A 12,683-nucleotide genomic window follows, 5' to 3' on the forward strand; every position below is an offset into this window, starting at 1 on the left:
CCCAAAATAAAAATTTGCCAGAAAAACTGAAGTTTTTATACTATTTCATTGTACAATGTACTACTTTCTTCAAAGAACAGCACTGCTGGGATGTAGGGGTTGAGGACCTGCGAGGATACTTCTCACTTATCTTTGTATTCTAGTCCTTACTTACCACCATATGCGCTCTTCTGTAAAGGGAATTATGCACACTGTTATATGAATTCTTAATTTCTTTCAGGCACTGAACAGTCTTCATTTATAATAAGAACAATCTGAAGTGTTTCAAAAGATTTTGTGTGTGTTTGGCTATTTTGAGACTATATTTGTAACCAAACCCACAAAGGTGCTCCAGCTCAAACAGTCAAATGTCTCACTTCTTTAGTTAGCAGAATGGTTTTCAGCAAGTTCAGATATAGCCTTTAAAATTGCATTAGCTAACACATTGTGCTGCTGGAACACAGGAGTGATGACATGTCCAGTTCATGTTAACGTTACCGGTTAAAGCAAATTTAAAAAGCACATTTGCTTTGTCTCAGACTGCATCTACATTTGGAATGCCGAGCCTCAGTATAACCTCAGGGAGTGATCCCATGCTTACGTTAGTCATATTAGTCCCAAGGCCAGTCAGAGGAAAATGTGTGTACTTGAGAGAGAGAGGGGGGTGTAATCAGAGGATTTATTTTGGATTGAGATATTGATCAGTCTGTGTTAGGGAGTTTGTGCTAGACAGCTGGGCGAACAAGGTGACTGCAATGAGTCTGTAAACCACAGTGGCCAGAGCATACGTTTTGGGGGTAACCATCCAGCAGGCTCGTCTACCAGCTCTAAATTCCTCCCCTGTTACGGAACACTTATGCAACTTAAATCATGAATGAGTAAATGAATATGGCACAGGCTTAAGAAAGGAAAACTGCCTGTGTCCAGACAGTCGAGTTTGCACTTCCGTTTTTTTTTTTTTCATGAGCCCAGTTTTTCCAAGGTCATGCAGTATTTTCCATCACTGTTAAAGAGCTAATTGAGGTAAAGTTGTCTGGGTTAGAGCACTGCCCTGTTAGAGTTTTCCAAGGGTAACATGTGCCGCTGAGCTCCTAAAACCAAGCATATGGAAATATTAAATTGTCCAATGGAAAGCTCTCCCAGGAAATTCAGGGGTCAATGAAAAGCATGGACTTTTGACTTTGTTTGGGTCTTTTGATCACCTCTCTTACTTGCCAGGTAAAGTATAGCTGCTTTCTATTTTGCAATAGCTCTGAACTTTTCACCTCGTGACAATAAGTGGAGTAACTGTAAATTTTCTCAGGTGAGCAGCAGGATACAGACCATAACAAAGAAAGAAAATTAAAAACATAACAGTATATCAACAGGTTTATTAGTTTTAGTGGGCTTAAGTCCATGTCATACACCGTTTAAAGCATGCAAACAATGGCTAAATACCAAAAAACAATCATATGAGAAGACTGACACCACTGACATGTTGGTACCCTGCAAAAAAAAAAAAGGCCAGAGAAAACTGGCAGTTAGCTCAATCCAAAGACTGGAGATAGCAAGTCTCTGCAAGAATGGAAGGTACCCAGTTGAATCCCCCGCCCCACGTTCTTCTGTCAAGTCAAACATCTAAGTGAAGTGACACGAAGCAAAATAAATATGACTTTAATATTAGCACAAAGGAATCATTTTCAAAACTTATTGCAGAAGCTGTCAGCGCACACCTCAAACATTTATGGATCGCCTTTTAATGATGTGGAAGCCTTAAAAAATTAGAATGTGTTTCACAAGTATCACCAGATATTAGACAAGTGCTGCGGTGGCTGGCGAGACCACTACTGACAAGATTTCAGTTTGGGCAGTGCTGCCTTGTCATTGTGCAATAAAGAATCTTTATTTCCTTCCTGCCACAACTTGAGATCTGTGGAAAACATTGTCCTTCTTTTTCCAAATCGTGCAAATGAACTAATATGTTCCACTAACATGGAAACTACATACATCCACGCTGGACGAAACCAGCTCATTATGTAATAGGATTCTGATCAATACTGGAATGTCTGTAGAAAGAATTCAAGTGTCTTAAATCCAGTGGAAAAGTGGCAGACTGCAGCTCACGGATTTTCCCCTTTTCAGCACCACATAAAATCTCACGAAACAACATCGCCCCCCTTGTCGACACTTCTTTCTGTCTGTCGTCTTGAAGTTTCCAGTTCAACTCAGCAGTGTTTCATTAGATCTCTCTCTCTATCTATTATCAGTGCAAAAATGAAAGCATAAAAGTCAATATTTGGTAGTCATAACAAAGTTAAATAAATCCTATCCAAAACTGCAGCTAAAAAAAACCTTACTCCTCCTATTACAACTCCATTTATAACAACAATTGAAGGTATTTTGGGCTCAACAATCACAACTAATCACTCCTTTTTTCTTTTTTTTTTACTTATACTGCAACGAAAGTCTTGAAGTGTTTTGGGCGGTTTTGTTTGATTAGTTTGGGAGGTATTACCCAATGTCATTAGTGATCGCTGGGAGAGGCAGCGAAACACATATGCAGCCCTTCTTTAACAGTGGTGGGTGCCGAGACAAATCAAAGCATTCCAGGCCCACAGGGTTATAAATAGTGTCAGAGAAGGGTGTGTGTTCATGCCTTGCAAAGTTTCTGTGAGGAGCCTGTCATTGCCAAAATCCAGTGTTTACACAGAGCAATAACAGCGAGTAGTAAACAATTCATCTGCAGTGGCGTGTTCATTATTTTGTGTCGTTTCAAATAATCCGTCAATGGTTTCTGTTATTTCAAAGCAGCTCAGCAGATAAGCTTAATGTGGGCTATAATCCTAGGAGTGTTATTCAAATTTGGTCTATTGCGCGAATTCATTATGCCTTTAACCAATCCAGAAGCAAGGCTGACCTCAGGCTGAAACCATGCAGCAGAAGTTAGTGTTGTCTGTAGGAAATTGGCAATGGCTTTGGGACCTCGTTGATGTGGCTGCCTTGGCCTTAAAGTTGGGTATAGATCCCACATGTTTCCATGCTATCATTTGTATTAACCACTCTAGTCAGGGGCCTGTTACAGCTGGTGGTATATTCTGTAGCAGATTCATGATAGTCTGCTTCTCTCTTGCGCTGTTCCACTGGGAGCTGTGTGGAGGATGTTTCCAAGCTGGAAACAAATTCATGTGTTGAAGTGCCAAAGATAAAATGCAGCGATGTTGTGGTAATTAGCTTAGATCTGTTACATAAAAGCTATATGCTACCTTTTTTTTCAAAGCCTTAAAGTCAAAATCTTGTGAAATACTAAATGTTAATTTGAAGATTTACTGAGATTGTTAACTGGATAGTGAACTTGGCAGCGAGCCAGCAGGAGCTCTGTAGCTGGCATCGGGACAGGAGGAAAGACCAAAATGTTGAGGTTAGCAGGCAGCTCTGTTGATTCTGGAGTGGAATTTCAGTTTTCATGGGACAGATTAAGTTAAATGGTTTCTTTTAATGGTATAACTTACGCATTTGGGCATGGAACAAGAAAAAAAAGTTGGATAAACACTGTAGTTTTAATTTGAACATGCCGTTCTGAGGCGCTTGACTGCATTTTGAAAAAAGGAAAAGGTTTTATGACTGAGAATCTAGTCCTGTTTAATCCTTGAGCTGAAATGCCAAGCAAACACAAACACTTTTAACTTACATGAACAATTAATAAGGTTGCTTCTAAAAATTCTCACAGAGCATGGACATTGATTTAAAACAGATGCGTTTTCCACCAAGTTATGGATTTTATGAGCTGTGATAATATTTCTAATAAAGTCAGATGATATTTTGTGTTATATTATTTCTCATTAAGACTGAAATAAGATTAAAACATGCAGGTCGTGACCATGAATGGAAAACAGAAGTGTCTCTAGGTACCAGGGACTCCCTCCTCTGGTGAGAGAGAGCCAAACATCCAGGCTCTGTGTGTCCTGTGTAACTTGCACCTCATCAGAAACTGAAGTGGAACACAACCAGAGAAGCCAGGATTGCTTCAGCAGACAAACATAATTTGGTTTCAATCCAAACTCCATTAACAAGGATCGCTCAGAGGAAATGAAAGCATTAAAGTTTCATTCACAAATGTTTTCTTTATATACTCTTCTTATCATAGCCTGTTGCTGACCACTGACGTTTGGTTAGGCAACGCTGAGCAAAAGGGATTACAGTTATCACCTTTATTTAACAAGGAAGTCCCATTGAGAGCAAATCTCTTTTGCAGGAGAGGCCTGGCTTAGGTAGCAGCCATATCTACTCAAAACATCTCAAAAGCTCTAAAAGAAACCAACATAAAATAGAGTATACAAGTAGCCTTATCAGTGGCCTCTCAAGAAAAATAATCAAGAAATCTCCTTCATCCCCTTTTTTATTTTTTATTTTATTGGATAGTAGACCAGTGAAGGGGGAAGACACACAGCAAAGGGCCAAGGGTCACACTCAAACCTGGGCTGCTGCACTCTGGCAATGCTCACCTATTGAGCTAAAGTGGTGCTCATTTGTGATGCCTTTAAATTCACCACCAAATATATATCCATGTTTAAGTTTAGGTTTTTTGTAAATTATGCCATGTCCGGTGTGCATAGTAACAAAAACAAACACCCTCGTTAATTGTAACTGTTGGTACTGAGACAGAGAAGGGTACAAAGGTCAAATATAGAAGAGAAATATACCAGTGCTGTTTTCTGCAAGTTGTATTTGATGGCCAAACTACCAAATCATAAAGACATGGTAAGTGACAAGCTTTGTAATAAAATAATCCACAGTACAATAAAACATTTTTTTTCTTATAATAAAAAATAAATTAACTTTAGTTTCTAAAAAGAACAAACAAACTTTACTTTGAGCTTAGAACTCAAAGAAGATTTGTGACATCTACATTAAAGAGAAACTTGTCATCTAATCATATACTGGTAAGTATGTACCCCTTCATTTACCATCAGATGTCACAAATTCCTGCATCAAATCATCAAATTCCTGCAGGCAGGAACATAAATTTTGTTAAATATTTAAAAATCACTTTTAAATACAGTTTGTAATGAATGAGTGAAATCCAGCCTGCCTGCCCCACAGAGGCAGCATGTGTGTACATGACAGTATCGTCAGCATAAAAATGTATTTTCGCAGGAATGTTCTTTACTAAAGCATTCATAAAACAAGGCAATAAAATAGGCCCCACAATAGAGCCCTGCGGCACACCCTTAGTTAACTTTAGGGTTAACAAATTTAGGGTCCTCTACATAAACACAGAGTTCAATTTACAAAATAATTTCAAAATCCTTTAGCCTAACAGCCTCAGGACCAAGAGTAGCATTAAAGTGCTTTTTTCAGGGGCAATCCTTGAGCCACTGAATCAAATGACTTAGATCCAGAAACAAGACAGCACAGTGTACTTTCCTGCCCACGGCACCTATGAGATCATTTATCACAGTTGTAGCAGCAGTAATTATACTGTCCCTAGTCGTAAAACCAGACTGAAAATAACCTTAAAATGTAAGCAGATTAAAAACTTTTATAATAGCAAACTTACCTAAGATTCAAAGATTTCAGGATGATCTCCACCTTTAAAGAAAGGGAGAATAGAGGCAGCTTTCCAAATATTAGGTAGGGAGCTGGACTCGTATTAAAAATGTGAGCGATTGGCTCGGCAATGATATCAGCTGAGATCTTTAAGATATAAGGATCAGGATCGTCTGGAAATCATGGTGTGAAGAAGAATAGTAAAAGTAAAAAAATATCCCCAAGGATGGCACAATTAAAGAAAACATGTTTATTAATTATCATCACAACATTAACATCAGCACAGTTCTCCCTTTTTTGTTCTGCTCATTTGAGTGCAAACAACATTGTTAAATAAAACATGGCAATAAATTAAAAATTATGTTATTTACAAGCAAGCAAACCATTTTAGCATCATTTACGCTCTGCACTTCAATTACAACATAAAAATATACTAATTAGTTGTACAAAAAAAAAAGATTCAGTGCAAACAGCTTGCTGTAGTCAGTGAAGACTGAAATTCCCATTTAGCATACAAAATTAATTATGGCACCCTGGATACTGACATATTAATTACATAAGAGAAAAGTAACGCCTTTTTAAAACTGAAACAATGTGGTCATGTTAGCTGCTGATTTTTCACAGTCCACCATCACACCACTAGTGAAATGAAATATGAGGAGTGTAGCATCGTGAAGCTTTTCTTTGAAGGTGCAGTACTAATACTTATTGACAATATTCACATTTGGATGAGTAGTGTGTTGATTTGATCCCTTCTTTTGTTGTTGCAGTGAGAAGTGAGGGGGCCCTGGATTAGCTGACATGAAAGGTGGCGGCTGGACGCCGGTCACCGGGGTATTTTCAGTTATGGCTTTAGGTCACTGTTACAGTGAGTCATCATGCAATGCTGAAGCGTGGCCGTTGCTGGCCTGCCCAAGTGGCCACATTAGAGACTGTGCATTCTCCTGTGAACAAACAGCCTGTCGGGAGCCCCGGCGGAAGGCTCGGCTGCAAATAACCGGCACTCCTTTGTGGTCGTTTTGACCACGCTCCACAAACAATAACAACTCAGGGTCCGCACAATGAGACAAGGACAGATTTAACATCAGACACCACGGGTCATGCTAAAATAAACTACCACACCACCTCCGCCGTGCTGGGATGTAGCTTCGAGGTGACGCATAAACAAATGCACAAACTTGCAGACGTCTGTTTTATGCAGTCTAGCCAGCAAACTTAACCGTAACCGTACAATTCTCAAACTCTGTTTAGAAATAACTGTTTAAGGAGAGTGTGACCCAAGTCCTGAGTGAAAATGCTACGTCAAATTCCAGTTCTTAGATTAAAAACTAATTTACTATTTAAGATGGAACTGGAAATTAGACCAAATTCCTTTGCAAAACCAGTGATACAGCTACAGATGTCTAAATGAGTTAACTTTCCAGTGTAATTTCCTAAATATAGAACAAATTGGACCTGTAAAATTCACTGAAAGCTGTTTGTATTTTGCATTTATTACATTCAGACTAAATGGTTTCAGGTATATTAATGTTAGGGATGTTTTTAATGCTGACAGGACAACTGAAACCAGTCTAAGCTGGTCAGTCTAATCCATCCCACAATTTGTTGCAGGTGCTCTTCACAATAACGATCAATCAATCTGTCCTTTCATGAAAATACATGCAATTAACACAGTTTTGTTGTTGTTGTTTTTTTTAAACTGACACAAACTCTCCCAACCAGTAAACAATCTGTCCCTGTCGACTCAGTCTACATTTGACATTTCTAACAAGAGTTTTTCAGAGAAAATTAAAGGGCGTTTATCTGTATTTGATTCTCTGGTCAAGGTGCAGGTTTGCAGTTCAAAGAGAGGAAAATCTTTGCGTTTTCCCGCAAAAAACAAATCCTGAGACCTCTCGGAGGAGACCTTGGTTTAAGAGGTCAGCTTGGAGTAATTGGGTGGAGAGAAGCGTCTGCGCAGGTACTTGAGGATGTACAGGGGCAGACAGCTCACCAGCGTGATGACAGTCACTTTCCACAGGAACGATACGGTGGTGATGAAATAAATATCTGACACAAAAAAGAGGTAAAGGTAAGATCGTTGTCATAGGATACAAACAGACATGTCCCACCATCATACAAGAGTTCAGGAGGGAAAACATTTTTCTCTTTTTTCTTGTTCGCACCTGCAACTCAGCTAATTTTGCTGTGTTAAGAGTTCAGTTCTGACTTCTTTATGTCTGGGCTACAAGCTGATTGTTGTTGTTTTAGGGTGTCTGCAGGTACAGAATTTTAAATACCTTTTCAATGCCACTTTGAATGAAATTTAAGACCAGACTTTTAATCAAAATGCAAACTTGCAATAGAAATGCACATAAATAAAGTCTAAAACACATTCACACACAGTGCAGTTTGCTTTTTAAGTATTTCCAGACACTGACTTCAACCATCAACAGCAGCTGTTTTTCTTTTTGTCCTTAAACATCTTCCCAGTTTCACACACTGAATGCTGGCTACCAAGGTCTTTTTCATCACCTTCAGAATTTCAGTATTGCAAGACTTGGTGCTCCCTCAGGGTCAATGGGTATAAAATGACTTTTCCCCTTGTCTAACCTTGAGCCTAACCACCAGGGTTTGTTTGTTTTGTTTGACAATTTTTTAAGTGGTGTTTTAATTTTTAGCTAATGCTAAAAGCTAAAAGCTAACATGTACTAATGTGTCAGTAAAGTGGTGACACCGCTAAAAAGACTGAGGAAACTCCAACCTATGTTTAAGGGAATTTAATAGTTTTGAAGGTGTTTTAATTAAAATGATGCATATTATTATTCTGTTGTAATTTCACTCAGTTGTATACAGCATTTGTATTCTATTTTTATCCTATTGTATATTTTATTCTACTGTATATACAGGGCTCTAGACTAACTTTTTGACATGGGCGCACCGGTACGCCTAACTTTAAAAATTTAGGCGTACCGGCACAAAAGTTAGGCGCACTCAAATTTTTCAACCGCATCGCTTAACACCGCAGTTTTGCATGTGCACTTTCTTTGGGGGGGGAAGTCCATACAGACAATATTAATTTCTAAATTATTAACTAACAAACTTGTGCTTAAAGTGCTTTGTCAATATTGTAGAAAATGTTAAAAACTTAATCATCATCTTGGCCTCCTCTGACGACCTGTTTGCTGCTGTCTGCTGCTGAAAGGCAGTGGGGAGAGGGGACACTTGGGCAGTGCATTTACTGCAGCATATAATGTGTTTTCTGGATACACTGTGCTTTTTCAGCATTCAAAGATTGATGGCACCGTGTCAGAGCACTGGCTATGAATTTCAGACAGATCAGGCCTTAACTTAACAAAAAAGTTATCAATAGTTCTTTTCATCTTTTCTTATTACCCACAGCTACAGTACATCCACTTCTCTCAGGCCTAGGCTGCTCACTAGGGCTGAGTATCATCACTGATTTCTATAATCCATTCAATTCCGGTTCTCAAAGTCCTGATTTGATTCAATTTAGCCTCAGACAGTCAGAAATATTATAATTCTGATCATTTATCAGTACTGATACACATGAGACTTCATCAGAATTGTGAAAATCACAGCAGATGCCTTTGTGTGAAAGTAACTGAGAATAAAACACAGGAAAACATGAAGGAGATTTTCCTGGTCTGGCTTTTTATAGCAGATAACCTTAAAAATATTCTGCAATTTTGCATAATTTTAAGAAGTTTAAATTTCTTCAGTATTGAACAGCAGAAATTAGGCTTTCTTGTCCGAGGTCATTTAAGTGAAAAAAGAAAAAGCGCTGTAAACAACGCTAGACTGGTGGGTAATAAGCGAATGAATAATGCAGAAAACAGATTTGAGACGGGAAACTGTTCCTGAAGTACAGAGAGAGAGAGAACTGTGCAGGAAGTGTGATTTTTATCGTGGTGGAAGCAAAACAGCAAAAGTCAGAGGGAATTCATGACGACATTGATCAAATGTGAAGCGCAGTTTGCTGCTTCTTTTGCTGCAGGCTCGGTGAATTTTGGTTGGAGAGACAAAACCTGCAGCTCAGAATCAGCGCAAAAAGACGTAAACACAGCGCGGACCCGAAGAATCGCTAAGCTCCGACAGCGTGTCCGTGTTCAGGCCGTCGGGTGAGAAAGCCGAGAAAGACGAAGCTGATTCTGATGTGTTGGGTCCGCTCCGTGTTTAGGTCTTTGTGTGGAATCCGTTAATGAATTGATATCGCTTTATTCAAGCTACTCACCTCTCTCTTCCACCTGCACTTTCAACTGGACCACGGCCAATCAGAGAGGTCCCGCCCCTGACTATCTCTGATTGGTTTAGTCCACGATAGGGGCATAATGTGTGTCTGTTGTTGACCACACGGAGAGTTACAGAGATTTTTTTTTTGTTACCGGAACAGTTGGTCGCACCTGTGCGACCAAATATTTATTTTTAGTCGCACCACTGAAAAATTTGGTCGCATTTGCGACCAAATTGGTCGCACTCTAGAGCCCTGATATAGTATTTTATTTGATTCTATTCTGTACAGTTGTGTACAGTATATTATTCTTATTGTATTCTAATTTTTGCTATATAACTTTACACTGTCCACTTTCTGCTGTGACAAAACAAATTTCCCACATGTGGGACTAATAAAGGTTATCTTATCTTATACTCATGGGTGTAGAGACAACGGTTACAGCGTTAGAAGGTGATGGAAACAATAAGAGGATTTTCAGACAGGATGTGAGGTTATAAAGCTACATCATTTTTGTACTTCAAAACTATTCTTTGTGCAATGAAAAAAGGAAATGAGACCATGATGATCTCAGAAAGCACGACCACACTGAAACACACTTAATGCGTATAATGCTTCTGCTTTCATTTTTGCATCAATAAGGCTTTGAAGTAGCCTCTATGCTGCTCATTGTTCTTCAGCAGGCCAAACTACTTCCTATTGTTTTTCTAACACTGGCATGCACTTATACCACACACACACACACACACACACACACACACACACACACACACACACACACACACACACACACACACACACACACACACACACACACACACACACACACACACACACACACACACACACACACAGCCTTACATCACACCATCTGTACCCCCGAACCCTATCAGTGTCTTACTGGAAATGCACACCTCGCAGTTTACAATTTTATGGTATACATTTTCCATATTTAAAAAAGAACACAATTTCCTTCAGGAGTTCTTGACCAAGTCTTTTTGAGTTAAAGCCATATGGGTACAGAATGCTTAGAATGCAGGAGACAGAAAAATAAACCCTGGAAAATGTCCAATTAAAAGTGTAAACTGCACATTCAGCAGAAGAATAGGCTTTAAAATCTATTCTAGTCTGACTTGAAGAGGGAGAAAACGTGTACCAAAAGGGTATTCTTGACCACATGCCAGTCATGATCCTCAGTGGTCGAGGTTGCAGGCTGAAAATGGAACTCCACACCCCACATAAAGCTCAAAATAAGACCTTGAAGAGCCCTTGGTCACAGTATTGTGTATGTCACGAATCTTAATATGGCACAACTAAAAATGCCTTATTGTTTGTCAACTAAAGTAAATGTGTGGGTGCAACAGGGCAATAAACTGTTGTTCTATGAATGTTTTTCTTTTAGATTTTTAATGGCTATGAATTTATTTATTTGGTTGGAACATTTTTTTGGGTAATATTCTCTAACACACCTTTGCTGTGATAAACACATAAACCTTGGAAGCTCACAGGAAACTAACTGGACTGTAGGCATTTCCTCTTTGATACTACAGCATGGCTGACTGTCGTCCACACCAGGAGAATTTGTCAATACAGTCAGCTTTGGACTTCCTAATATTCAGCATACCGCTGTTTATTATACACTAGAGACACAATATGAATGAGCGGGGTCTCTGTACTGCTGACGTACTATTTCAAGGTCAGCAAAAAAACAAAATAACACTGTAGTGAAATCAATTCAGAAATGAATGCATTTTCCTTTGCTTCCCCATGAATTAGACAGCACTTCAGCCTGAAAGTCACTCTTTGTCTGATAAAGGCATCTGTGTGTGATCGTGTTAACTTACCGATGAACTCGTGCAGGAAGACGAGCGAGGCAATATAAGAAGCCAGGCTCAGGAGCTCGGCAACTATCATGAGCCAGTGCCATGTCTGAATGGTCAGAGCCACCATCAGTAGCTCAGTCAGGATAAGAGAGGTGAACGAAATGGCAACGATATGGACAAATTCTGACTCGAAGAGCAGCATTGCTCCATACATGATGATGCTCCCTGTGGAGGAAAAAGAGGCCTTAATGTAATTAAAGCTTAAAAATGTGATAATTTAACTTCATCCACCTCCTCAGCTCATCCACAGTTTGAAATAAGCTGTTTACCATTACACTGATACAATTTGTTTTTATTAAAATAATGACAATGAAGATATAACATATTTATGGTAATCTCATCGTATAACAATGACAATAATGAAACTTCTGCTTTGAATAAAAGGAAAACTGAGGTGCTTAGTTCAAACTGAGAATCCAAATGGGGGTGTCTGCATGTTTGTGTGACTACAGTGACTTTGAATGTGCACCATTGTTCGTGACAGGAGGGCTGGTCTGAGTATTTCAGAAACTGCTGATCTACTGGGATTTTCCCAAACAACCACCTCTAGGGTTTACAGAGAATCGCCCGAAAAAGAGAAAATATCCAGCGAATGGTAGCTTTCTAGGATAAAATGTAATGTTGATGTCAGAGAAGAATGGCCAGACTGCTTCGAGTGACAATAAGGGAAGAGTAACACAAACAAGCACTCGTTACAACTAAGATATGCAGAAGAGTATCTCTGAATGTACGACACGCTGACATGCTAAGAACAGACACGCTTTGATACCAACTAAACTTCATTTACATGTCACTGCCTAGCTGGGTACTGACGATAACACCAGTGTACCATCCTCTACATTGCGGAGGACTATAAATACCTTGGAGTATACATAGACAATAAACTGGACTGGGTTAAAAACACCACTGCACTTTACAAGAAGGGCCAGAGTCGTCTCTATTTTCTGAGGCGGCCGAAGTCCTTCAACATCTGTCGGGCAATGCTCAGGATTTCCCATCAGCCTGTTGTGGCCAGTGCTATCCTCTATGCTGTTGCATGCTGGGGCAGCAGGTTGAGGGTTGCA

The 12,683-nt window shown here is 39.4% G+C and overlaps 1 protein-coding gene across 1 annotated transcript in view; it reads right to left on the reverse strand.

Annotated features, from left to right (window-relative positions):
* Positions 1-5,740: 5,740 nt before the first annotated feature.
* The window catches only part of atp9a (ATPase phospholipid transporting 9A), a 36,768-nt gene continuing 29,825 nt past the window's right edge, over positions 5,741-12,683 (reverse strand). The window contains exons 27-28 of the mRNA XM_026153470.2: positions 11,581-11,784; positions 5,741-7,554 (exon numbers count right to left, since the gene is read on the reverse strand). Of these exons, the coding sequence (XP_026009255.1) occupies positions 7,418-7,554; positions 11,581-11,784 (341 nt within the window). The 3' untranslated portion in view covers positions 5,741-7,417. The remainder of the gene's footprint in view (positions 7,555-11,580; positions 11,785-12,683) is intronic.

This window comes from Astatotilapia calliptera, chromosome 20 (assembly GCF_964374335.1).
Source record: "Astatotilapia calliptera chromosome 20, fAstCal68.1, whole genome shotgun sequence".
NCBI classification, from domain to species: domain Eukaryota; kingdom Metazoa; phylum Chordata; class Actinopteri; order Cichliformes; family Cichlidae; genus Astatotilapia; species Astatotilapia calliptera.